Consider the following 26,537-nt stretch of genomic DNA (forward strand, 5'->3'; position numbering starts at 1 on the left):
CTCTTACTCATACCTAAACAGTCACAGTGTCTATTAGTGTAGATCATAAAACCCCCGGCTGCAGTTTCAAATTATTGTGACTGCCATGTTCCTGTCGAGATTTCCCTCAAATCCTGACTGTCAACATTCCCAAATATCATTATCTCACATCACTGGAAGACACAGCCAGTCACTAGTGTTGCACTCATCTGCGTGTGTGAGAGGGAGTGTGAAGGAAAAGGAGGCAATGTGAAGGTTATGTTACAATGGTGTGAAAAAGTGTTTTCCCCCTTCCTGATTTCCAATGTTTTTAAAGTTTCACGGACGCGTTTCAGAACATCAAACCAATTTAAATATTAGTCAAAGACAACCCTGCACCAAATGGAGTTTTTAAATGAAGACGTTTAGGTGAAGGAAGAAAAATCCTAACCCGTGTGATTAAAATGATTGCTCCCTAAACTTAATAACTTGTTGGGCCAGTCTTAGCAGCAACAACGTAAATCAAGTGTTTGCGATAACTTGGACCAATCACCTTTGCAGAATTGGAGGTTTTTCCAGGATGAAAAGCCTTTTTAACAAGTTGGTTTCAGCTTGAGGTCACGGACTGATTGCCAGACATTCTCCTTCAAAAGGTTTTGGTTCCTTTTATCGCAAGTCTTTCAGGTCAAAAACAGTTTTTCCTAGTGAAAAACTGTTTCTCATGTTTCAAAATTGGTATGATGACCTTTTTCCGAAATGTTACTTTTATAGCAGATGAAATGGGAGCCACACCTATTGTCTTGTCAATTTACTAAGTCTTGGGGATCTCATGGTGTGTTCTGGAAAGATTGATACGAGCCTTAATGCTATTTTTGCTCAGTCTATTTCTTATGACGGAAGCATGAACTCTGACCTTAACTGAGGCAAGTGCAGTTCTTTGGATGATGATTTGGGATCTTTTATGTCCTGTTGGATGAGTCGTCGCTGCGGTTTTGGGGTAACTTTGGTCGGCCAGCCACTCCTTGGAAGATTCACCAATGTTCTATGTTTTGTCCATTTGTGGATAATGACACTGACTTTTGTTCACTGGAGTCCCAGAGCTTATGAAATTGCTTAGTAAACCATTTCCAGCATCTTGGAACTCTGAGCTCCATTCCTCATGCCAACTGTGAGCACACACTGTAATGGCCAATATGTCATCTTACAGCAGTTATTTAAGTATGCCTAATGTAGAACATATTGTAATGTAATCTTGATGGTTCTGTGCACACAGATACCACATAAATAAAGTGATTCTTAAGCCTGAATAGGTACAAAATGTCTATTTGCAGAACTAAGTCACACCAAAACAAAACAGGATTCTGATTAAGGTTTCAACAGCGTAGGGGTTAGTTTTTTCAATTGAATATATTTTTCCTAATCAGAGTAATCTGTTTAGGTTGGTTAAATCTGTTTGTTAGGTTTTGGTTAATGCAGCTGACCTGACTGAAGTAATGTTTTCTTTGTCCACTGAATGAGTAATTACAGGGTAGATTCACCTGAAACAGTTTTGTTGTTTCATTTAGAGTGCTTTTCATTAATTCAACAGACCTGGTGCAAGCAGCAGAGACGACCTGTTTGTTCATGCAGCGAGAGTTAATTTTGTCTCACTGATGCAGCGTGAATTCAAACAAAGCTGGCAGTTCTCAATAGGACATATTTACAAGGTGGAATTTACTCAGCAAACATAATGAAATGTAAGCACATCCAGTACTAATAACAGGTATCATTCTCCTTAAAAGATCATGTTGACACAATCCCTGGCATTTTTGTTCTTTGTTAGAGTTTACTCAATAAGTAAATTTTGGAGTCATACATAATTATTGCGAGGTTTAATTCTTCAATATTAATTTGTTTTTAATACTAATACACTGATGAAGACAACAGAATTTAACAAATCAAACTACTGTAATACTGCATACATTTTAATTATGTAATTTAATCTAATATTTTTGTGTGCAAGAACTAAAGTATTAAGATAGTTTTTTCATTTATTTTGTCCGAATGGTTTACTGAGACAACATCTTCAGCTAAATTCCGATCAAAAAGTTTTGCTGATTATTTTGAGCAAATTATTTAATATTGCTTGTACAGACAAATGTACTTCAGTTTCAAGAATTTTAATTCTAATTTTAAAATTTGTTTTAGTATACTCTGCTAGCAGTGAAGTGTGATTAAGGCGCATTAAACACAATTTTCTAATCCCTAAAATCCAACCAGGATTTCACTGATTCTAGTGTGTTGGATGAAGAGTCATCACCTTCATTGTGATTTATCTGAATCTAAAATAGCTTTAGGTTGTAACATGTTTGCAATTATTGTATTGATTAATTATAATCTGTACCCAGTTAAATTTTAGCAACCCTGTGACTAGAAAGGATGACATTCATCTGTAGCATTGCATTATGTCAAACATTTTTCTCAGATCGGTCTATTATTAATAGATTCAAGAGCTGTTAAACTGAAACATTTTGAGGACAAAGTAGCTCTTATTTTCAACTAAAGTTTTTTTTTTCATTAAAACTGTGCATCAGTATAATTTATGTATTTTGCTAGGATTTTATGTCCACTACAACCAGCTTCCTTCACAAGTCACCTCATTCAAATCGTTGTAGATTTTATTTTTATAATTGTGAAACATAAAACAATTGGACGTATTAGTTTACTTCCATCAGTATTTTTTTTTTTTTTTGCGCTATTTGATTCAGGGTTGTCTTACTTCATTTTTTCTCCAAATTTAATTGAGCTCCACAAACTAAATTGAAACTGCCCCCAATAAGGTCGACTCATAAAACGGAGCCGTCTCATTGCTTAGCCAATAACTTGGGAAAAGGAAATGGAATGGTGAATCCTCAAGCTTAAAATGAGGCACCGCCATACTAGAGTGGAGTGAATGTAATCCCAGAGAGAGTGGGGCGGTGTGAGAGAAGTGAGATAATTGAGGAGGTGATTTTATGGTCATGGGCCTTGCTCCTTTTGTGTGTGTGGTGCCTGAACTGTAATTAAGACACAACTCTGTGGGAACACTTAGCTGCTGAGGTAACGTTGTCCTCGTCTCAACTTCGTCCCCCGCTCCAACAGTTGTATGGCTGTTAATCCTCACTCCAAGGTGATATTGGGGCCATGTAATGGGAAAGTGCAGAAACAATTGCTGCTTTTAAAATTGGATTCAATTAAACCACAGTTAAGGCAGTGTCTCCTGCCCTCATTAGCTTAGTTTGTCCAGGAGTTTTAACACTGCACTGTGCTACTTCACTGATAGCGTTAGCTCTGCTAGCATGTGTCACTCTGACTCATGGAGAAAGTGCCACTATTTGGGAAAATGTTTACATCCATTTATATCAGTTTTGTCACAAATGATTATTCCTGTCATTTCTCTGAATAAATTGCCTCAGTAATTATTGCAATAAATGATAATGTTGTTTTGGAGCCATTTTCAAATAATATATTGACAATGACGTATTAATGAAAGTTTGCCCTCTTGAAGACTAATAAAGTTTAATTTTGTACAGAAAACTTAACACTGGAACTGGAAGAATTATCCAAAATAAACGCAATTACCAAAAACAATAAATGAAACATGCATGCCAGTTGCATACATGTAAAGCCAATAATCTTTGGTTTATGAGGGCAACGGCTGACTCACAGAAGCACCTGAGTGTAATGGAGTCAAAAGACGCGACCCTTCGCACCGCTTTGCTCCCAGAACTTCAAAGAGCTCGTTGGCCCACTGTGATCTGGCATATTTAGTGTTTGCACTCGACAACACACTGTGCTGTCATCCTGCCGAGCCATCTGTGTATCAACAGATTACCAGGTAGCCCCTGTTAATCCAGGTAGGAAGCACCGCATCAGCAAGGAAACCAAGCCAAGCGGAAGATGTTTAAATCAATAAGTCCCACGTTTCCTCTCAAGCTTATGGCTTGACCTTGACGGGCTGGGCGACTGCAACAATGCAGCAGCTTTATAACAACGCCGTCATACATATAGGCTCCTCTTTGACATCCAGGACGGATGATTGGCAGCTCCGTGTTTATCAGCCGACTTTCACCTTGCCAAAAAGTTTTTCGCTCTCCCTACTTCCTCAAGTCAGCACTTCCTCCCATCCTCTGAGGCTTAGAGACCAGAACAGAACAGATTGTGTTTGTGTTATTGTTCACCCATCCATGACTGTATGTTTGAGTGTGCAAGAGAGCGCAGACTCGTAGCTTTTTCTTTCTCCTGTTTTTTCTCATTTTGATGTTTTTAAAGATGTATATTTGGCAATGTTAAAACACAGCATTTCCCTAGAAACATTCCAGTCGGAGTCGCTCCGACTGAAGTTGTTTTAGTGCCTTTCAGAGGTGCTTTCTCTCATTACGCTGCAGCATGTAAACTAGCTTCATCTCCCGCTTATTAGATTTACTCGGACAGGGAACATTCCGCTAATTAATGCTGCTGGCAGGCCGTGTGTGAGCGACTGACTCAGTTTGGGCCACGCTGAGCCCGAGACGCACGGGTCTCGTTAGTGTTTGCGGCTCGCTCGGCGTGCGGCAGAGAAGTGTAAACGGCTTTCTGTTTGCATGAGGATCCCCTCGTGCACACATGTGTGGGGGTGTGTATGCCTGTGTGGCTTCGACCCTTCTCCGAGGCAGGCGGGCAAGAAGAAATTTGCATGGGTAGCAGCAGCGGCTTCTGGGGAGCTGTTTGATCTGTCCAATTTTAACACATCAGGCGGTCTTCTTGCTGAGAACCTGAGCAGCTATTTTCTTTCTCAGAGAGATGAAGGGGAGGCACATTAGGGCCGGGGGGAAACAGGAGGAAGTGAGTGGAATAACAACAGATAAATAAAACAGGTGCAGACAAGGGTAGCTTAACGACAGAGGAATAGGACAGACAATCTGTAGCTGCGTTTTCATTACAAACTTTGACGATATTCCACTAATGCCTAAAAAACTCAATGGTGCAATTGCAGTACATTAAATAAGAAACTCAACTAAAATCACGTGAATCAGTTTGAATCAAACTAAGATTAAAATACCTGTAGGTGAACTTTAACTAAGCATTTTTACAAATAGACTTGGAAACAGTGGGTTGCATGTGATGTACAACAGTCAGTGTTGTATAAAGTACTGAAATCTCAGAGTCAAGTAAAAGTACAAGTACCTCTCCAAAATACGACTTTGGTAAAAGTCGAAGTCACTGACTGAAATGTTACTTGAGTAAAAGTCTTAAAGTATCTGAAACGTCTTGTACTTAAGTATGGAAATTACTGTAAAAATGGATGTACTCAAGTAATGTAATGAAAAGTACAAGTAAAAAGTAAAACAAGGCAAGTTTGAATGACATGTCTGATATTTTGGTAAACTTGTCAAATAAACGTAAAATAATGTACCCAACCAAGTGCAGGCAAAATGAAACCTGCTAATAAATTGTTCCAGTTTTAAAGAGTAGCACATGTTAATGGTTTGTGGTTTTGAACTTGCATGCCTTTCCTATATTCGTTACATTTAGTCTAAATTGCTATCGCTATGGCTTCTGTCCCCCATTGAACTAGGGTGACCAGACGTCCTCTTTTTCCCGGACATGTCCTACTTTTCAGACCTAAAAAGATGTCCGGGGGGAATTTAAGAATTGTCCGGGATTTTGGTCAATTGCCTCAAAACACATTACATAGCTTACAGTGCATGATAGGGCACGGCGCTGCGTGTCACGTAATCCTTGAGCCGCGTCAGTGCGGGCAGCACTGTTCTGTGTACGGCCCTCCCACCCACCCGATGTAACGTGTTCTGATTTCTGATTTCCCCAACAATGGGAGAAGCGAAACAGGTGTATCCTATTGGAGGTGATGAACAAGCCCAGGCAAGCAGGCTACGACTTTGTTCGGTAGCCTGCTTGCTACTTGCTAATCAGTAGGTGGGGTCAAAACACTTTGTTTCTCTCTCTCGCTGTTTTGTAACGAGTAACTAAACCACACATTGAAAATGTATCGGAGTAAAAGTACGCAATTAAGTTCGGAAAAATAGTGAAGTAAAAGTGAAAGTCATCAAACATTTTCATACTCCAGGAAAGTACGAAGTACTCCAAAATATACTTAAGTAAAGTAGTGAAGTATTTTTACTTCGTTACTATACAACACTGACAACAGTAAAGGAGGCTGGTAGAAATGCATTCCATACTTTCAGATGTTTTTTTAAATCCACTTCCCCTTCACATTGTGCTACTTTTGATCTGACAAAATACCAATAAATACACTTTCTGGTTGCGACTTAATGTGAAACAGTTCAAGGTGAACAAACACTTTTCCTGGGCTCTGAACCAACCCCTCTGCCTCGCTCTGTGACTTCACCCATTTTTCATCTTCTGTCTCTGACAATACTGCTGTTTGCTTCTCTTCTAAACTTCTTAGGCAAACCAACCCATCAAATTAAAAAATGAAGGAAAACACATTTGCTTCCCTGAGTAATAATCAGATGATATATTACCTCCCCCCGCCCCCTTGCCCGAGTCTTTGATCTTTTGTCAAACTATATTCAAAACGAATTGGGTCAAACCTGATTCATAGTTTGCAACCGTCAAAATTGGGTTATTTCTCATGTAAACGTGTATCAACAGACACTAAATATGAACTGTTTCTAATATAAACAGTTGAACATGATATGTAAGGAAGCACCGATCCTCTAATCTCTATATTGTCTATAGAAGATCAACCACTACATTCTGCAGAACATAATATTTAACGGTCATGAATTATAAATGCGGATGGATTTTAACCATCCTATTTAAAGACGGTGTGTTTCTATTCATGGAGCCACAAACACTGATTGTTTTAAAAAGCTTGAGTTTTCGCTTTGTTTGCAGAGATTAGTCTCAGGATTGAAACCAAATCTTCCAGTTCAGGAGCCCCAATAGTTTAATGTCAGGGAATAAATGCTGAGAAAATTAGATTTGTGGCAAAACTTCAAGTAGTTCACTTTTAGTTCTGTGGCAATAATCTTGTTAAGCTCAACGTTAAAAAGTAACAGACAACAGAAAGCTTTTTAGAGTAGTTAGGGCTGAAGCAGATGCTGACTCTGCACACTAATGTCTTTAAGTTAGAGTGTGGTGGAAGCACAGCCTTTTATCCAACATTTTTTCTTTTTGTTACATCTTTTATCTCTTAAAGTGAGCCCATAAACTATTGCTTCTACATCGTCGGATGTAGAAGAAGTTTGATACTGTAAATTCATGTATGGTATGTTGGGGGTTTTATGGGATTTTCCTCTGGAATCGGGATGTTTGTGAGTGGAATTGGTTCTGTGGTGTGTCGCTCCTGTCGTGTGTCTGGACATACGAACCAATTGAACCTGTAGTACTTTTATCGGCTCTGTGTGGTCACAGAGGTTTGGAAAATCGGCCGACAATCCTTAAATAGTGTCGTGTGAACCAGACTTAAGACTCACAAGCTCTACTCTTCTCATTTCGCTACGGTAATGTTTACACATCCCTTCAAAATAAGATACAGATGCGCCACAAAAACGAACATTTTACTTTCATGAAAAAATTAACTCACGATAAGACAAATCAATGGGAGCAATGAGCTTGTTATTCTTCGAGACGGTCCATCTGGGAGTGATGGGAGACAATGACACCCGAAGTGTTGCTTATGAACAGGGTGCTTGGTCTCTACGTGGCGAAGCAGTTTGAAACTTCCTTGCCTCATTAACGAGCCAGTCGCTGCATATCATACAGAACGGGCTTGTAATGTGGGAATCACCTACCGGGATAAATCCATTCTCCTGTCTCGTCTCTTTCCCCTTTGCAAATAAACTTTCCAAAGACATCTGATCTGTTTCTTACTCATTTTGCTGCTTGTGGGATCAATGTTGGTGCGCAATACGTAACCGTAATAATCCAGTTAAAGGATTTTCAAAATAAAAGATCCTCCAGACTCAGATAATACATAATATTATACTTGTGCGGCCCGGTGCCAATTGGTCCACAGACCGGTACCGGTCCGCAGCCCGGGGGTTGGGGATGATAAAGTAAGTTTCATACTGCAAGTAAAGTCCTTTTGTTTTGAATTCATGTTTTAACTGTTGTGAGTTGATAAAATGCCTCTCCTGGTAAAAGAATAAAACAGTTACCTTACTCCTTGGTGCTACATATGCTCTATATATTGCATATAGAATAGACATTTCTACAGTATAATGCAACATATTCACTGTCAGGTGCCCTTGTACCATTAAACAAATTGCAAAACAAGTAAATATATTTTTGATGCATCATTTTTTTGTATTTCCACCTACAACTGAAGCTCTTGCTCCTATGAAGACTTTTGTTTGCAAATGCCAGGTTAAAAGAATTACATTTGCATTCGTGTGGACTCTCATGTCAATGCAAATGTGGGGTTGTGTGTGAGCGTACGCGCCCTCAAACAATAATGTGACATAAGACCCGGATTCATGGTGAGTTAAGCCTCTGTGTAGAAACCCAATGGAGGGAACCTGCTTCCAGGACTGGATCATGTAAATTTTCCCTGTGATTTGATTCCAGATAAGGATCTTATTTTGTTATTCAGGAGTTGGAGCCAAATGAAACAAACGAACATTTGCTTCTCTCCTGAGCTCCTTCTTGTTTCCATGGAGATGCTCATCATTTTCATTTGCAAACAATGTGAATCAAATTATGAAATGTTAGTCACGGCATTAACAGAGTTGCCGTATTGGTTCCTCCTTGGACTTTTTCACATTTTGTTTTAAGTTTGAGGGCTTTCAAGTGAAAAACATAACTATAAAAACACAGCAGTGAAGCAACAATGTCAAAGAGACGTGAAAACAAGGATCGTTAGTATAAATATCCATGTTGTAGTTTCTCAGTTTAGTTTTTTCACGGCGTCGACTTCTGTTCATTCTATGTTTTCTCTCCTCTAGTCCTGTCTCCTTTCTTTTTAAACCTTTTCACCCACCGTTCTCTTTTTCCTTTGTCCTTTCTCTTCCATCTCATTACATTTGGATTAAGCCCAAATACAAATTCCTAATAAAGTTTCATAAACGTAGAAATTGGAGCATCAAGACGAATCCCATAACGCTCCACTTGTCAAAGTAAATCTGTTGGGTCTCACCTTGACACTCAGACAACAGTTCTGAATGCTACACTGCCATACAGGACATGTTTAAAAAAAAACATCAAAACTACACCAGACTGTCTCTCAGCTTTCTTGTAGTTTATTTTGATATTACCATTACAGAGTTTACTTCATCCAATCCACAGTTTTCCACTAAATCCATAAACATTTACCATCTTCAAAACTCTCAGTTTTTTAATGTTTCTAGGCGTTAAGAAATGTTGCTGTAAAAGTTGTTAAATTCCACTTTTCCAGCTGCTGGTGTGGATGAAGATCAGCTGCTTGGGGTTCTTCCTGTCAGCTGAAAACAATAAAAGCAAAAACACTCGCTAGCTTCCAGGTTCTTTTATGCAATTGAGAAGAGTTGTAATAACACCTGTCCCGCATCTCTCCTAAATCCACTGACAAATAATGGCTTGATCTGTTCATGGTGATGATGAACTATTAGGAGCAGCAAACTGCTTAGCCCAGCAGAACTGCAGCTCCCCAAAACATAAATCAAACTCCAGCCTGGTGGAACTGTTGTTTTAGGGCACAACACAAAAACGAGACACTGAACCAGCGGAATACAGGAAAATCACATAACACTGGCTTTCTGCAATTAGGCTGTCATATTGTTTTTTTTTTTGTGCGTTCACACACCTACACGCAGCCCCCCTCCCACACACACACACATAGTGTATCAGAAGATAGGATGTAGCTGAGTGTGTGCAGCAGTTTGTCTGTGTTCCCCCCAAGAAAAGAAACGCAGTGGGCTGGGTGCCTGCTGGGTAAGCTATAAATAGCACTGTGGTGACAGCAAGACTTAGAGCCTAATGCGAGAGGTAGTGTCTTCCAGAGATGTCCATGTTGATTCCTTTTTTATTTAGTTTTTTAAACCTAATATACTTTTTCTGTTGCGGTAAAACCTGGCTGCTGTATTTGTTTCTTTTCTCACAAGTTGATTAGACTTTGTCATGTTTCAACCACATGCTTCATCAGCATTAACTCAGTTGTTTTGGTCAAAAAGAGTTTCTACATTTTATCACTCTATGAACACAAACTTTATTGTATCTATTGGATTTTGTGTGACAGAAGAATACAGGTTAGTGCATAATTGTCAAATGAAAGTAAATAGGTTTTTATTTTTTTATCTTCTGTCTTAGGTTCCAAGTTCCCCTGCACCACCCACATCATCCCGGTAAAGAACGAGGAGGGCGTGGTCATGATGTTCATCCTGAACTTTGATTACATCCTGGACGACGTCAGCTGCGACTCACTGGAGAGACTTAACCACACGTCTCCCTCCAAAGCTGACCAGCGTGAGTAGAGACGGCAAACTCTTCAGGGGGAAACTGGTGGTAGTCGGATAATGTGATATTTGCCGTTAGCTTATATTTAAGCTTTATAGATAATCAAAAGACACTCATACAAGCTTGCAAACTTAAGTTCATTTAACCCTATTGTCTTTTAGATCTCTCTGCAACTATTGATTGTTCATAAATCACAATGTTGGGCAGCTTGTACTTGTTGCAGCTGCAGGAATTGGTTGCTCAATAAATGCTATGGTATGTTGATACCGGCCTTTAGCAGACACTGATGTTTGCCCGCTATCATCTCTAAGGTCTGGCCCAATTATAGCTCATACCCTGCCAGGAAGACCTGATGAACTACTTGAAGTGCGCTGTGGTGTAATGGTGTACAATGCCATTCCCCGGAGGTTCACTCCTCCTCCTCCTGATCCTGTAAAAGTCTGTCTCTGTTTGCACTTTCCATCTTTGATACAGAAAACAGCAGTAAGGAGGACCAGAGGTCACCTCAGGATGACTGTAATTGGACAAAGCTCTTAACAAGCTGCTCTGCCTAATGAGGGATGATGTGAAGAACAGGCAGTGTGTTGCGCTTACAGTATAATGAAGAGGTTTTATTGTTGTTGACTTTGGGAATGTGTCCTGCTGGTATATCTAAAAAAATTGTAATATTGTGGAAAAAGTTCTTATATATTGTCACTCCTTTCAAAAAGTATAGCTCATATAGATTCATTACTTTTAGAGTGAAATGTTTTAAGCTTTTATTTATTGTAATTTTGACAAATATGGTGTTTAGATAATGAAAACCCGAAGTTTCCTGTCTCACAAAATTAGAATATTATATCAGATTAATTAAAAAATATATATATTATGGGTTCTTATTATCTGTAAGCCATAATTCTGCTCTGGTCAGAGTAAATAGGAAGCAAGAAGATTCTTTAGAACATTAGGTAGAATGGTCCAAACCAAAGTTCAGTTAAGTGTTTGTGGAAGTCTAAAACATTTTACGTAGTATTACGTAAATATATCTTTTTACGTAGATATTATGGTGACTTTTCAAGGTAGTTGATAGCACTAGATTTTATCTGGAGGTAACAGAATAAAGGGGGTTGAATACAAATACTTTCAAAATTTTGCAAGAATTTTTAAACTATTTTAAAACCTCCATCCTTATCTTCAACAAAGGAGCTTCTATGGATGTAAGCTGATATTTTTTTAAGTGTTGCAGTTTTATAGGTTTGCTCCAGTAATGATCCAAGTGTTACATGATCTCATTTTGGGTGATGCATTAGCTGCACTAATTGATTTTTGCATCCATTCCGCAACCCCCATGGACTCGCATTATATTTTAATGCGGCAAACCGGGACCTCTTCCTCAGAGCTACATAATTATGCACTTAGTAAGTACATTTTATTTATATAACACCTTTCACAGGTCAGAAAACCACAAAGTGCTTTACAATAGGAACAAATGTTAAAAACACAAAAGAACTCATAAAAAACACAACACATCAGATAAGGTCATACAGCATAAAACTAGTCAAAAGCACAAAGATTAAGGCAAAGAACTGCACAATCTGGGGGCTTCCGCTCCAAAAGATGGATGAATCCCCTCTGGTCTTTCGTGGTCGAGGAACCTTTAAAAGCCCTAGACTGGAAGATCTCAAACCACGAGAAGAGATGTTGGTCTCTCGAAGTTCTGAAATGTATGCTGGGACTTGACCACACAGCACTCTGAAAGGAAATACTAAAATTTTCACATTAATTCTAAAACATACCAGCAGCCGATTTAGAGATCAAAACTATGCCGTCTCTTTCGTGTGTTGGTAAAAAGCCTTGCAGCGATATTTTGAACTGACTGGAGACGGTCAAGATCTTCCTTATACAAATGAATTAAAAAGCTGTTGAAAAAGTCAAGGCACGAACTGAGCTGGGGGCACGGCTGCAGCCAAGATAAGTGGAAAAGAGAGATTTCGATCTGTTCAAGAAACTATAAAGAGAATGTCTTGCCATCATACTGTTAAGGACAGAGGAGGGGACAAAGTGACAAAGATCTTAATTTTTTAAAGGTGTCTTGTGTTTTGGTAAAGCTAAAATTGAAGTATTTGGCCATAATAACCTGTGTTGCATTTGGACAAAAAAAGAGAAGCTTGTAAACCTGAGAATAAAATCCCAACTGGGAGCAAGGGGGTGGCCCCATCATGTTTGTGTGGGTGGTTTGACTGGAACAATTCTCAATATAAATGGCATTATAAAGAAACGACATGAAGTACATGTAACGGTGACAAACAATCAAAAGAGATATTCAGATTGAGTCCGCAACATTTTAATTTAATAATTGTTACAAAGTAACTCCGTTAGCGGTCTCGTTCCTAACAGCCGTTAGAAAAAAAAAAACACATTCACCAACGTTCCACAACCGTCGTTACCTAGCAACGGCGGAGTGATATTGACCCCCTCCGCAACCACGTCAACCTGCAACACCACTAGTAAATGACACACAACGAAACACAAAACAGTATTAATAAACACAAAACAGTATTAATAAACACAAAACAGTATTAATTTACCTCGACTATTCCATCAAAATGGCCTGTATGCCACACTCTCCCCCTCATTAAAAAAAAAATGTCCTATGACATTTTAAAGACCTTTTACTGGAAGTGATGTTATAAGTAAGGTACTTAACATGACATTCATTACATACATACATTACATATTATTGTAATAGTGTCCACCACTAACAGAGGATATTGTCACTTTAGATTACAAATGTCCAGTTACAAATACTTCTAAATATGTTCAGATCATCTCTCTAGTGTAACAGAACCTTAATTTCAGCCACAGTTTTTTTCTGATACCAGTCTTTTGTCTTGAAAGCACAGTCAATAAACTGTCTTTTGAGAATTCAAGTATAGTCTTTTTCTTTTAAATGTAGTTCTTAAACCTATATACAGTGTGTCTTTAACTCTGTACTTTAACACCTGGAACTACCCAGGGTCGCCAAAGTTCTTTACCGGTTGGGATCATACTCACAGGTAGTTCTTTAATGCCTAATTCCACCATGGTTGGCTCACCCAAAGCATAATAGGTCAGCATCCTCGGACGGCGACGCTCTCTCTTTGGGTAGCTGAATGCAGGTGGTGGAACAGCTGCATCCTCTTCTTCCTCAGAAGCTGTTTCTGCAGATGGCTCAGGGAGATCCTGGTGTAGCTCCATGTCTTGGCCTCCATCTTCTTCTTCTGGTATGTTGTTCATCCAATTAGCCTGAGATTCATTCACTTTCGGTGCGTTGTCTTGGTCAGGCAGGTCTGGTGTAAATGGTTCAGCATCTGGGTTTAAGCTGACAGCTCGGTGACCACTGTGCTGAGCAGGAGGAAACTGGCACACTAGCTCCATTTCCTCATCCCTCTCACTGTCTGAAGATTCTTCTCGTTGACAAAGATGACATGGAGATGTATTCGACTTAGTCTTTTTAGTCCTTTTTGTCATTTTTGAGTCTATTTCTGGGTTGTCGATTGGCAGACTGTCACAAGGGAGCAGGAGGTTCCTATGCAGCACACGTCTTTTGCCACCTCCTTCTGGTACTACTTCATATACTGGGCTGATATCACTTCTTCTCTTTGTGATGATGTGCACTTTATCTTCCCAAAAGGATCTGAGCTTACCAGGACCTCCTCTCTCTGATAAGTTGCGTACAAGCACACGCCCCCCAGGCTGCAGGTCAGCTCCATAAACTCTTTTGTCATATCCTTTTTTTCCTCTGTTCGATTCACGGGTGGCAGTTTTGGTTGCGATCTTGTAGGCTTGCTGCATCCTGCTTTGCCAATCTTTGACATACTCAGCATAGCTTTGCTGTGTTTCATTTGGCTGTATGTTAAACAGGAGATCTATCGGCAGACGTGGGGATCGCCCATAGAGTAGATAATATGGAGCAAAGCCGGTGGTGTCACTGCGGGTGCAGTTATATGCGTGCACCATCTTACATAACGACTTTTTCCAGTCAGACTTTTGCGCACTTGTGAGCGTACGGAGCATAGACAGCAGGGTTCTGTTAAATCGCTCCACTTGTCCGTTACCCTGTGGGTGGTAGCAGGTAGTGTGGGACCCTCGCACGTGACAACACCTCTGCAGTTGAGCCATCAACTGGTTTTCAAATTCCTTCCCCATGTCGTGGTGGATTTTCTCCGGAAAGCCAAAGTGAAGGGCAAAGTCATCAAATAGCTTTTCCACAACTGTTTTTGCGGATTTGTTTTTTGTGGGGTAGGCCTGTGCAAAGCGAGTGTAGTGATCCATTATAACCAGAATATACTCATAGCCTTGCTTACAGGCCTCTAGATGCAGGAAATCAATTGAAACCAGTTCGAATGGACGTGTTGTCACAATTGGCATCAGTGGTGCTCTGGCTGCTCTCTGTGGTCGTTTTGACTTTAGACACTCACACACTTGGGTCACAAAATGTTCTGTGTCCTGCTGCATTCTGACCCAATAAAACCTGTCTCGGATCAGATTCAGAGTCCTTTCGACCCCCAGATGACCCATCTCTTTGTGTAATTCTTGAAACACTAACGGATGATGTTCTTTTGGCAAAACTAGCTGAGACGTATGTCCTGCTTTTCTGTATAAGATCCCATCATCGCTGATATATAGTTTTCGCCACTGCCTCAAGAGCACTCTAACATCTGCAGGCTCGGTTTTCACCACTCCTCTGGGGGGGAATTGATCTTGGCTTTTATAATGCATGACTCGCTTGATGAGAGGGTCTTTTTTTTGACTTTCTCTGATCTGTTCTGGTGTTAGTGGGGCAGGCAATGAAGGTGAAGAGGCATCCCTTACTAAGTCCAGTGTATTGATGTGAGCCGTGGTTATCCAGACAGATGGGGCATCTTGAAGCACCGTCACTCCCTGAATTGAAGCACTAATCACATCCTGAGTCACTTCTTCTGTACATTGCTGCAATAAGTCATTTATGTCCAGTGGCATGCGAGAGAGGCCATCTGCGTCTGTATTGTGTTTGCCTGGTCGATATTTAATGGTGAAATTGAAATCGGCAAGTTGGGCAACCCACCTGTGACCTGTGGCATTCAACTTGGCTGTGGTGAGAATGTAGGTCAGGGGGTTATTATCTGTATATACAGTGAAATGAGGTGCATGGTACAAATAATCTCTAAACCTTTCACATATTGCCCACTTGAGTGCTAGAAATTCCAATTTTCCTGAATGCATGTGATAATTTTTCTCAGGTGGGGTCAGTGTTCTAGATCCATACCCGATGACAACCATTTTGTTATTCTGTCTCTGATACAGAACTGCTCCCAACCCTTCCTGGGAAGCATCAACATGCAGAATAAATGGTTGGGTGAGATCTGGATACCCAAGGATGGGAGGCTCAGTGAGTTTGTCAATAAGTGTGTTTATTGTCTCTTGATGGTTCTGTGTCCAGTGAATGGGAGTGTTTGATGGGAGGTTACCTTTATTTCTTGCAGTGTTGATGTTCCGTCTGTCTTTTTGCTTTCCTGATGGTGGATTTTCAGGTTGATTTTCCGGTGGACTAGCCAGAAGCTGGTAGAGGGGCTTAGCTATTCTGGAGAAGTTGGGTATATATGTTCGATAATAGGAGAGAAATCCCAGCATTTTTCTCAGATCTCCTACAGTTGTGGGGGTTCTCTCCTTCAAAGTTTGAACTGGTGCCACTTCTGCTGGATCCATCGTGTAGCCCTCACCAGAGACAAGACGTCCCAGAAATCTCACTCTTCTTTTGAACACCTCACACTTCTTTGGGCTCAGCTTCACTCCATGCTTCTGGTATCTTTGCAACACAGTTCTCATGTGGTTGAGATGATCCTCAAAACTTGGGCTGTGAACTAAATTGTCATCCAGATAGGGCTGGCATATCACATCTCTTAAACCAATCAGACATTCCTCCATGCTTCTTTGGAACTCTGCTGGGGCAGCACTCAAACCGAAGGGGATTCTGATCCACTGGTACAAACCCCATGGTGTTATGAAAGCAGTTAAGGGCTGACTTTTTTCATCCAGAAACCCTTGATGGTACGCCTTCCCCTGATCTAATACAGAGAACCAGGAGCTGCCAGTTAGAGAATCAAGCATGTCTTGGATTCGGGGAATAGGGTGGCGGTCAGGGACAGATTTTTTGTTTAATTCCCGGTAGTCACAGCACAACCTCAGACCCCCATCTTTCTTTCTCACACATACCACTGGTGATGCATATGGAGAACGTGACTGAGTTATCCAGCCTCTATTCAGTAGATCTTGAAGGTATTCTTTAACTTCCTGATGTAATGGCTTGGGAACTGACATATATGTTTTCTTCACTGGAGTAGTGTCATGCAGAGTGATTTGAAGTTTCAAAGAGGGAATTAAACCTATGTCATCTTCATCATAGGCGAATGCATGACACTCTTCTCTCAGTATCTGTCTCACAGTCTGTCTTTGGCTTTCCGTTAAGTGGCTGAGGTCAACTGGAGGATCCCACTGTGTTGGCTTCTGTTTTTCTGCTTTGCTGTTGATAATCAGGGACTGAGCTGCAGCTGGCTTTGTTCTGGGTGAAGGGTCATCTTGTTGTTCACCAACAGTGATATTCAACTGTTGTGCATTTACAGTATAAGCTGTCTTTACTGCTTCTAGGTGCCCCAGGACTGCACGCTGATGTAGAGTAACATTATACTTATTGGTGTTGGAAATTGGGATTGATACGAATCCTGGGTTTTCTGTAGGAACTGTCATGAGACCCTCCTGAACACTGACACCTTCTGGCAGCACCGAGTCCTCCGAGGGAACAAAAAGAAGGTCCTCTCCTCTGAACTGAGTTCCAGTATTAACTTTAACATGGATGATGGTGATTTGTTCAGCTGCTAATTTGATTCGACTTCTCCCTGTGTGCACAAGACCCACATTAACCTGACTATCTGATGTCTGAATTAGTTTGACAATTGTCTGTGCAGTTTGGACAGTGACAGCAAAGGCTCCACACACATTTTGGATGACTTCCGGTTTCCTGTGTTTAAGTGTGTTGTCTCCTAGCACTTCCTCTATGACATTGTAGCCAATTATTGGTTGTTGTGCCACACTGGAGTCACTTGACACAAGTACTGGTACTAACAGGGGTTCTGCTGAGAGTGAATCTTTGCCCAGTCTAAATTCCACTTCCACCCAGCCCAGAAAAGGAATTTGTGTCTGATTTGCTGCAAGCCCAATAAGTGTATCCACCTCCAGTAGTTCATTCAGAGGTCTAACTCGCTGGTGTGGTAAGTGTAATTGTCTCCATTCTTCATTAATGAGACATGCCTGGGCACCAGTGTCCCATAATGCTTCTACTGGAGTGGCATCCATCCAACAATGAACAATGCATCTCTTACCTATGAGGTTCAGAAGTTTCTGTCTGCTCCGTGGATTCATGTAGTGAGCTGTTGGGGTAGATGAAAGTTCTGTATGGGAGCCTGGTTTGTTTGTGGTGGGACTGAGTGTTTTGTGTGGGGCTACTGAGGGTCCCGGCCCAGCAGCCCTGTCCAGTTTCCCTGCTGTCCCCTGTTCTGACGGCAGCCTCTGGCAAGGTGTCCTCCTTGACCACACTTATAACAGTGAGTGCACCTCTCCCCTGACTGTGCTTCTAGACAGGCTGGGCAACCTCTGGGTTTGCGGTAGCTGTGTGTGGTAGCTCTCTCTGTCTGATGTTTCTTAGTAATCTCCACTGTTTCCAACACCAGTTTCTTTAGTTCTAACATTTCAGCCTTCAGTCCTTCGATGAGTTTAGTTGTTCCTGCTTCCTGTTCTGTGTTTCGATTTTTCTTGGCCCCTCTCAGTACATCTTTGGTCATCACTGTGTCCCCTATCTCACTTGTGGTTGCAGCTTCTTCCATGGAAGGAGGTTGAAACTCATGTATGCCTCCTTCAGCTCTCAGTTCATTTATTTTTGGGAACCTACTCACTGCACTTTTTCTCAGTTTTTTTTGTCTTTCTTGCTCTAAGTTTGCAGCTTCACTCACCCGCTCAATTAGGACCTCATCTGATACTGCAGGATTAGTCAGGTAAGGTTTTAGTTGGAATTTTACTGCATCGCTTAGCAGTCCTGTGTCTATGGAACGCAGAAATTTCCTTTGTATCAGTTCTGGGCTGAATTGTTCGCTTTCATCCTCTTCTTTTGATTTCCAGAGCATTTTTTCTTTCAGTTCTATAGCTCTAAATAAGAAATTCTGTGCAGATTCTTTTGGATCTTGTGAGATGTTCATCAGCTGATGAAGGAGGTCAGAGGAAGAGTCCACTTTAAAATGGCTTTTTAGGATAATTTTCAGAGTGGACAGTGTCAGTCCTCTTTTGATTTCCAGCATCTCTCTCAGGTGAAGCCCTGGGCTTATGGCCCGTATGACTGCTTCCAGGATCTCAGTCTCTGAATATCCTTTCCTCTGCCCAGATTCAATTTGGTTGATCAGGCTCGTATAGGACAATTTATCCCTCTGACCAGCTTCTCCAATCTGCCCACAAATCCGAAACTCCCGCCTGAGGGTCACTTCTGGTATGTGAGGTGATGGAGCACAGTGTGGTTCAGTCTCCTCCATATGCATTGTCATGCTCAGTTTCTTCTCTAAAACCCCAATTTCCTCCTCTATGCGCTGTCGGGCTTTGCTATGTTCTTCCTGGAATTCCTTATACTTGACTTTTAGTGAGTTTAATTCACCTTCGTCAGCTTGTGTCTGTTCTGGTGTTCTGGGCTCATCCGACGTCCAAGATTCCATGAAGGTGATTAAATTCTGGAGAAACTGTTGAAACGATTCAGGTTCTTCCTCATTTCCGATATCGTCCAGTGTGGTCTCTGCTAGTCTGATGAGGGAACGCCGAGTTTGGCCAGTAAACCCTCCTGGAGGTTCATCACTCTTGAGGTGTTTACAAACTAAAATTAGCTCTGACTTCTCTAGCATCAGCAGCGTTCTGCTCACTTCGTCTTGAAGCTGCTCCATCGGTAGTTTCTCCTCCGTCTTCGGTTCGTCTCGTTTGGATTAGTTACTTTTAGCTGAAACTCCTCCTGGGGCTGGCTCGCCAAAAATGTAACGGTGACAAACAATCAAAAGAGATATTCAGATTGAGTCCGCAACATTTTAATTTAATAATTGTTACAAAGTAACTCCGTTAGCGGTCTCGTTCCTAACAGCCGTTAGAAAAAAAAAAACACATTCACCAACGTTCCACAACCGTCGTTACCTAGCAACGGCGGAGTGATATTGACCCCCTCCGCAACCACGTCAACCTGCAACACCACTAGTAAATGACACACAACGAAACACAAAACAGTATTAATAAACACAAAACAGTATTAATAAACACAAAACAGTATTAATTTACCTCGACTATTCCATCAAAATGGCCTGTATGCCACATACATCTTAAGACATCTTGAGAAGAGGGTGGACAGGTTTTGGTTTGTTAGACAGCATGCAGTGTGAAGGAGAACCACAGCAGCTGAAAATGTAACAACTTTGATCCCCAATCTAAGCGTGTCTACTGGACTATCAGATGTGAAAACAACCTAAAACATCGGACCCAAGACGGAGAGATTAAAGGCAATTCTACCAAATTATGTAAACTTTAGAAATGAAAGAAAGTCATAAAAAAATCTCTATAAAATCAATCCTATTGTAGCATTTAATAAATAGAAGTGTTTGGTAACCCTTAAGACTTAAAACGTGAAACATTTAAGCTGATGTAATTGTCAGAAAGTTGGGAGAAAATATTTTTTACAGAACGTTTGAATATGTAGATATACTTCATGCTCATTTCAAACCCAGATAGCTTTATCGCATTGTATCGCCCTTATTCTCATTTGCATTTTCCCGCCTTTGGGAAATGTGTAATGAAAGGAAAAGAGTTAAAATTAACTTCCATTACTTCAGGCTCAGTGCAATAACACCTTTATTTTCTCTCTAATAAATGAGAGCAGGGCAAAGCAGGATAATCTGTATAATTGGAGGACAGGGAGCTCAGGTAAACACTCCTTTAGGTAAAATAATGCTTCATGCAAATCATTTAAGCACATTCACTGCACAACTGCTGTAGTTAAGTCTGATGTCAGCAGAAGTCCCAACCAGAGGCAGAAACAAAAGGACATTAGCGTTTTACTTGGCCTTCTTTTTAAACAGCTTTCCTTTCTTTTTTGGGCTTCTCCCCTGTCGACTGAATCATGCTCAGAAGGACATTTCTCTCCCCAACTGAGGGCCCAATTAATATTCTATGCAAATATTACTCTCTGGTATCATAGCAACAAGGGCCACTGAGTGTCCACTGGTTGTGAAAAACTGCCTGGTGGAGCAGGAAAAGAATGAGAAGACAGAGGAGGGAAGAGACACCCTCAAACTCTTCATACGCCGAAAACCCAGGAAGTGTACTCAGGGCAGCTATTCCTGCAAGATTCAAATTGACTGTTTTCGTATCGACGTTTGTAAGCACAAGTTATTATTGTGCATCTGACTTAAGATCTAATTTTAAAAACACATGGTTTATGGAGTGAATTTATTGCTTATCTATGATTTTGTAGTTGCAGTGTTTCCATGAAATAAAAAAAAGCATTTAAAATTGCACGTGAATACTTTTGTTCACGAATATTGTTCACGCAATAGGTCATTAAACAACATAGAAACGACCACTTCCTGACGTCGTCTTCATCTTTTCCACCAATAGTAACATCCGTTTGTTGATCACATGTGTGACGTGAAAAAAGTCTTTCGGTTGCAGTTTTGCGAAATACAATAATTTCGACACAGCTGATAATCCGCCTCATCTTAATGCAAAACTCTTGTATCGAAAAACGTGATTTTTTTTCAAAATTGCCATTTCTACTAAGCGAATTTATTTTTGTAAATCCAATTTGCACAATTATATGCTCCAGGGAAACACAGCTTCTGATGTACTGTATCTTTGGTCTAGTATCTCGTGCAAATATCTTAGTACACTTGAAATAAGACAAAACTAACTTACATTTAGTCAGCAATTCCGTAAGAGTCAAAAGAAAAAGTTCTAGGTCCACTAGAATATTTCACTTATAACATGGGAAATATATATTATAAGTCCAAAAATCTGCCAGTGAAACAGGTACATTTTCAGTGATATTATGGAGTTATTTACCTATTGTCCTATTTCTTGTTGAAAAGTTACTTGTAAGCTTGTTTCATCTTACTTCAAATGTACTTCGATATTTGCACAAGAAATTATACAAAAATAACTTTTTTGCAGTGCATGGCTGTATTTTAGGCTTGATGTAGCTGGCTATTATAAGGTATATCTGACGCTTCAGGAACAAAAGATGTTTTCATTTTGGAGGAACGGCATGAAACTGTTATAAAAACCCAGAACTTAATTTTAGCCGCAAAATAGTAATGCTGCAGTGAACTCAGGATGTTGGATGCTCAGGTCTGATCTGCATTAGCAGAGTTATTATTAGAACAATTAAATTAATTTGCTCTCTAAGAAGTCACACCTCCTCACTGTGCAGGGTTGTAGATTGTTCCCTCCCTTGCTGTTTATTAGAATAAATTAAACAGAGGTTGAACTAGGCCACACGTTAGTCAGCTGCATTTAGTTACTCTTCATATATAATTTGTACATAGAATACTTCCTGTTGGCATGTCTGACTTTGAATGCAAATGTTTTTGCTTTCATCGTGGCAGGAAGACTTGTATTTGGGAGCTGAAACACAAATGCAATATGTATGCCATATGTTCACGCGGCTAAATGATTCACTAGACGGAGGCCACGATTCGTTGCCCATATGTTTAAATCCTCAAGCGTCACTGTCATAACATGACTGCACATAATGTAAAATGCAGAAAAGTGTGATTTGTAAATTCTGTTTGTCAGTGAACAGGCAGCTCAGCATTTACCCTAAAGTTAGTCTTATGCTTCACAACTGTTCCTGAGAGCAGACTTGTCTTACATTTATCCTCTATGACTTTGTAACACTGGGCTTTAACTCTCCAGAGGCTATCAGTCACTCATTAAAACACTGAACGTAATCCTTTAAAGGATCCCCATCTCAGTGCACCGGTGCATTACAAAATTTCAGTAAATGTTCCCCCTTCCCCTCCTTATGAATAATTAAAGGGAAATTGAAGATTGAACTTGAGCCTGAAGCACAATAGGCATTTGTTTTGATCTGAGCTTTTCAGATTGCAGCAGTACCAGGCTTTCTGGTGCCATTAGCCAATACCTAAAATATCAGATCTGGGGACTTTATTCAGGTTCTGTTTTAAGCACACTGGAAACAGCAGTGCAAGGTCAAAACAAGTAATGTTAATCCCATTCTGGCTTTTTTTCCCTCAGTAGTTAAGTAGTGCTCTTGATTTTTAACTTTTTTACTTCTACATTTTACTAGGGTTTTATGTGATAGACCAACCTAAATAGTATATCAGTCAAAATGTTCTAAAACGCTCTTTGTAATCCCACCTGCAGGATCCTTTTAGTATTTATCAACTACCTTCATGGATCTTGAGACTCCAACCTTTGCCTATTCATCTTTTCAAAATAGGTCAAGATCAGTCAGATCAGTCCGTGAGACCGGAAGACCGTGAGAGTGTCTTTGCACATTTATTTCAAGTTTTGAAAAAGATTCTCAGTTGGATTTAGGTCTGAACTTTGACTAGGCCATTTCAACACATGAACACATGTGATCTAAGCCAGTGTTTCTCAATTCCAGTCCTCAGGGATAACAGCCCTGCATGTTTTAGATGTTTCCCCTCTGCCACACAAGTGTCTTGAATAGGTGGGTGATTAACAGGCTTCTGCAGCACTTGATGGCATACAGAGGAGGTCATGCATATTTGAATCAGGGGTTCTAGAACAGAGACACATCTAAAATAAACAGGGCAGTGGTCCCTGAGGGCTGGAATTGAGAAACATGGATCTCAGCCTTTTGACTCAAGTGTTGTAGAGCAGGAATGCAACTGAAAGCATTCCTGCTCTACATGCAGGAGCCTTGAGATGTTCTAGCCTTAGCATTTTAGGAAGAGATTGCCAGAACACAAAGGATCTTGACAGTGCTGTTCTTCTACCTTTTCTCCCATCAGGTAGAGGGAGGTTCTTCCGCTTCCGTTTCCCAGCCTTACCGCTCCTGGGCATCAGCAAGCAGTCCCTTCCCCAAGAGGACCCAGACGCGGTGATGGTGGACTCTCCTCGACACAGCGATGGCTCGGTGGTGACACGCGACTACCAACTCCCCACCACTCGCGAGAGCTGCAGTCCATCCTATGCCAACGACACCCGCGCTCTCATCGGCCCCAGCCATTGTTCAACCCCGGTATCGGGCCCCTTAGACCACTCATCCCCCAAGGGCCCCTGGGATCGGATGTACAAGGGCCAGGTCGTTGCCCAGACCCAACACCAGAGCCAAGAGGACACACTTACTGCAGCGCCGTCAATCCCGGGCCTCACTCCAACTGCCTCTAGAGAGACCGTGTGCAGTATTCGCAGAGCCTCTTCTGTACATGACATTGAAGGCTTCAGTTCCAAGTACAAAACTACATTCAGGGACAGGCATGCCAGTGAAGGTATGTTTTACCCAACTAAATCCACTATTAGTTGATTGGTTACTAAGGCAGATACAGTAGTCTGTGGAGAGATTTTTAAATCCAGCTCGGTCACAATCAAATTAGCTGCTGGCGTAAGTTAGCCAGTTGGAATATTCACAAGAGTAAAGGAGTGATGGTTCCTTTGTGAGAATACCACCTTGAGTACATACAAATGGATCTGCAATAAAGCTTTGTTCTAGTTGAATAAAAAGACCCTTTAAGTAAAGGCAGTATTCCTCAAGGATGTCACTTTTAGTTCCTCAAAATTTATTACAATACAGCTAAATAAACTTAGATTTCACAAAGACAAAGAGTATCAATGCGATGTTTGTTTCTCGAGTGTTGATGGAGAACTGCAACGAAGTCAGTCTCCTTGCGTCTTTGTGGCGTTAGTGAAAGTACATGATAGGGTGCCAAGGGAGAAGGTCCTGTGTTCAGAAGTCAGGTCTAACAGAGATCGCTTGTGAGGGTGGTGAAAGTCATGTACAAGGACAGTTAGACAGCAGTAAGATGAGTTGAAAGTGCTTCCTTGTTTGCAATGATGATGTATAAATTGATAAAAGACCAGAGGCAAGAGTCCCCATGGATTACAATATTTGCAGACAACATTGTCATCTGTAGTAAGAGTTCGTTCTAGAGTTCTAGAAAGAAGGGAGCTGGGAATCAGTGGAGAAAATAAGGAAATGATTTGTGAATGAGAGGGAAACACAATGTAGCTTCAAGTGCTTGAGGCATAAAGCATGGATGAGTTAAGTGCCAGGGTCAAACATTCATAGCAAGAGGCAGCGCACAAGACGGATCAAGTAGAAGGTACAGACAGCATGAAGTGGATAAAGAAAAGTGTTATGGGTAGTTAAAGAATGATAGCTGCAAGAGCTAAACAAGATGGCATTATTATTGGATCTCCTGCTATGTTGTGCTGTTGAAAACACTTTAATAGGTTTAGCTGAGACGGTTTGGGCATGCGAAGAGGACAGATGGCTCATATTTTGTCAAAGGATATTGAGTATGGTGGCAGGTAGGTAGAAAAAAGAAGACCACAGAGAAGGTTCAGAGATGTATTGAATGATGTAAAATCCTAGTACTTATTTGCTGTATGAGAGCAAATAATAATCCTATTTTTAAAAAAGCAACATCAGAATGTCCCTTACAGGAAAAAGCTCTAAAAGTTAAACAGAAGCAAAGCCCTCTCCGATACGTGCACATCAAATATTTTGAATATTTTGAGACGACTTTGAAATAACACTTTAACTGATGAATATTAACAAAATTTTGTACATAATAACAATAAATTAATCCTTTAGATTCTCACAGGGTAGGTATGACAGAAGAGAAAGGTAGAGATAGGATGGGATGGAGGCCAGTAATCAGGAGAATGCCTGAAGGGGGAAGAAGTAGAAACTCTGTGTGCTTTAAATGAAAGATAATTTAACAATAATTGAACTTAATTTTACCTACAAATATGAAGATATTTAAATATTTATTGCCAAAAGAAAATGTGATAGCTTGTCTTCTTTTTTCACCTGCAAAGATGTTAAAACAAACATACTATGTGTCACCGATCATCTTTAGATTCTTGTCATGGTCATTTTTCCTCTTGAGCTGATGGTTAAAGTGCCAATTCAGCCCAATCAGACTACTTCACCCATTAAGTGTGATTTTCATTGTAGCCTCCGAGAATGGCTGACACACTAATATGTGAGCTTCACTCTAATGAACTCTCCATAGGGCGTGATTTCTGGTCTGATGTCACATTTATTCCTATTTCTTTACTCACCTGCAGTTCCCCTGTCTTTTTCCTCCTCACAGACAATGGTCGCAATATCAAAGGTAACCAACAGCAGCTTGCTGCATCCTGGACTTATGCTTCTTTTGGCACGCCTGTTGGACAAGACATGTATAACGCGCAAAGCCTGCTTCTTTGCATGAATTTCTCCACAGAGGATTTCTGTTGAATGCAAATGCCTTTGTGGATGACTGACAGTGTGTTTGTAAGTTCTCGAAAGACTAGCGCAGCACTAATTGACGTAGTCTGGGTGTACATGACCGGGCTGACCCTCGCCAGTCGCTCGGCGAGGGCTCAGTAAAGAGAACACACACTGACCCGTGCACGCGCATGCATGAAGCAACACTTTCTATTTCTCTCCTGCTTGTTGTCTATTGAAGAAAATCAATGAAGCTTTCCGCAGTGAAACCTCCCACTGTCTTTAACCTCTGTTTTTTTTTCTGTGCACCCTTTGAATCTATGCTGCCACATCTAAATAAATAGAAATCTGTCTGTGTTTCCATTTAAAGTTGATACACACACCCCCCACACTACACCGTTATTAAAAAAAATTCACAAACACACTTCTTATTCTGGATTCTATAGGACATGCTACTTATTTGCTGCCTATGGCAGTTTATTCATACACCCTTTTAGAGGTTCAACATTGTGTCACATTATAACCACAAACTTTAATGCATGTGTTGAGTATTTGTACATGAGAGACAAACACAAAGTAGTGCATAACTGAAGTGAAAGCAAATGGATACATGGTTTCAAATGCTTACAACAAACTGAAAAGTGTGCCATGTATACGCAATCACTTGATT

General features: G+C 40.6%; 1 protein-coding gene across 4 annotated transcripts in view; it reads left to right on the forward strand.

Moving 5' to 3' along the window:
- LOC116715857 (potassium voltage-gated channel subfamily H member 7-like) overlaps positions 1 to 26,537 on the forward strand; it is a 73,329-nt gene that overhangs the window by 14,990 nt on the left and 31,802 nt on the right. For 3 of the 4 annotated variants that reach the window (XM_032556564.1, XM_032556565.1, XM_032556566.1), the window contains exons 3-5: positions 10,228 to 10,383; positions 23,442 to 23,921; positions 25,752 to 25,772. In XM_032556564.1, the coding sequence (XP_032412455.1) occupies positions 10,228 to 10,383; positions 23,442 to 23,921; positions 25,752 to 25,772 (657 nt within the window). The remainder of the gene's footprint in view (positions 1 to 10,227; positions 10,384 to 23,441; positions 23,922 to 25,751; positions 25,773 to 26,537) is intronic. The other variant, XM_032556567.1, reaches the window with a different exon arrangement.

Source organism: Xiphophorus hellerii, chromosome 24, assembly GCF_003331165.1.
Source record: "Xiphophorus hellerii strain 12219 chromosome 24, Xiphophorus_hellerii-4.1, whole genome shotgun sequence".
Taxonomy (NCBI): domain Eukaryota; kingdom Metazoa; phylum Chordata; class Actinopteri; order Cyprinodontiformes; family Poeciliidae; genus Xiphophorus; species Xiphophorus hellerii.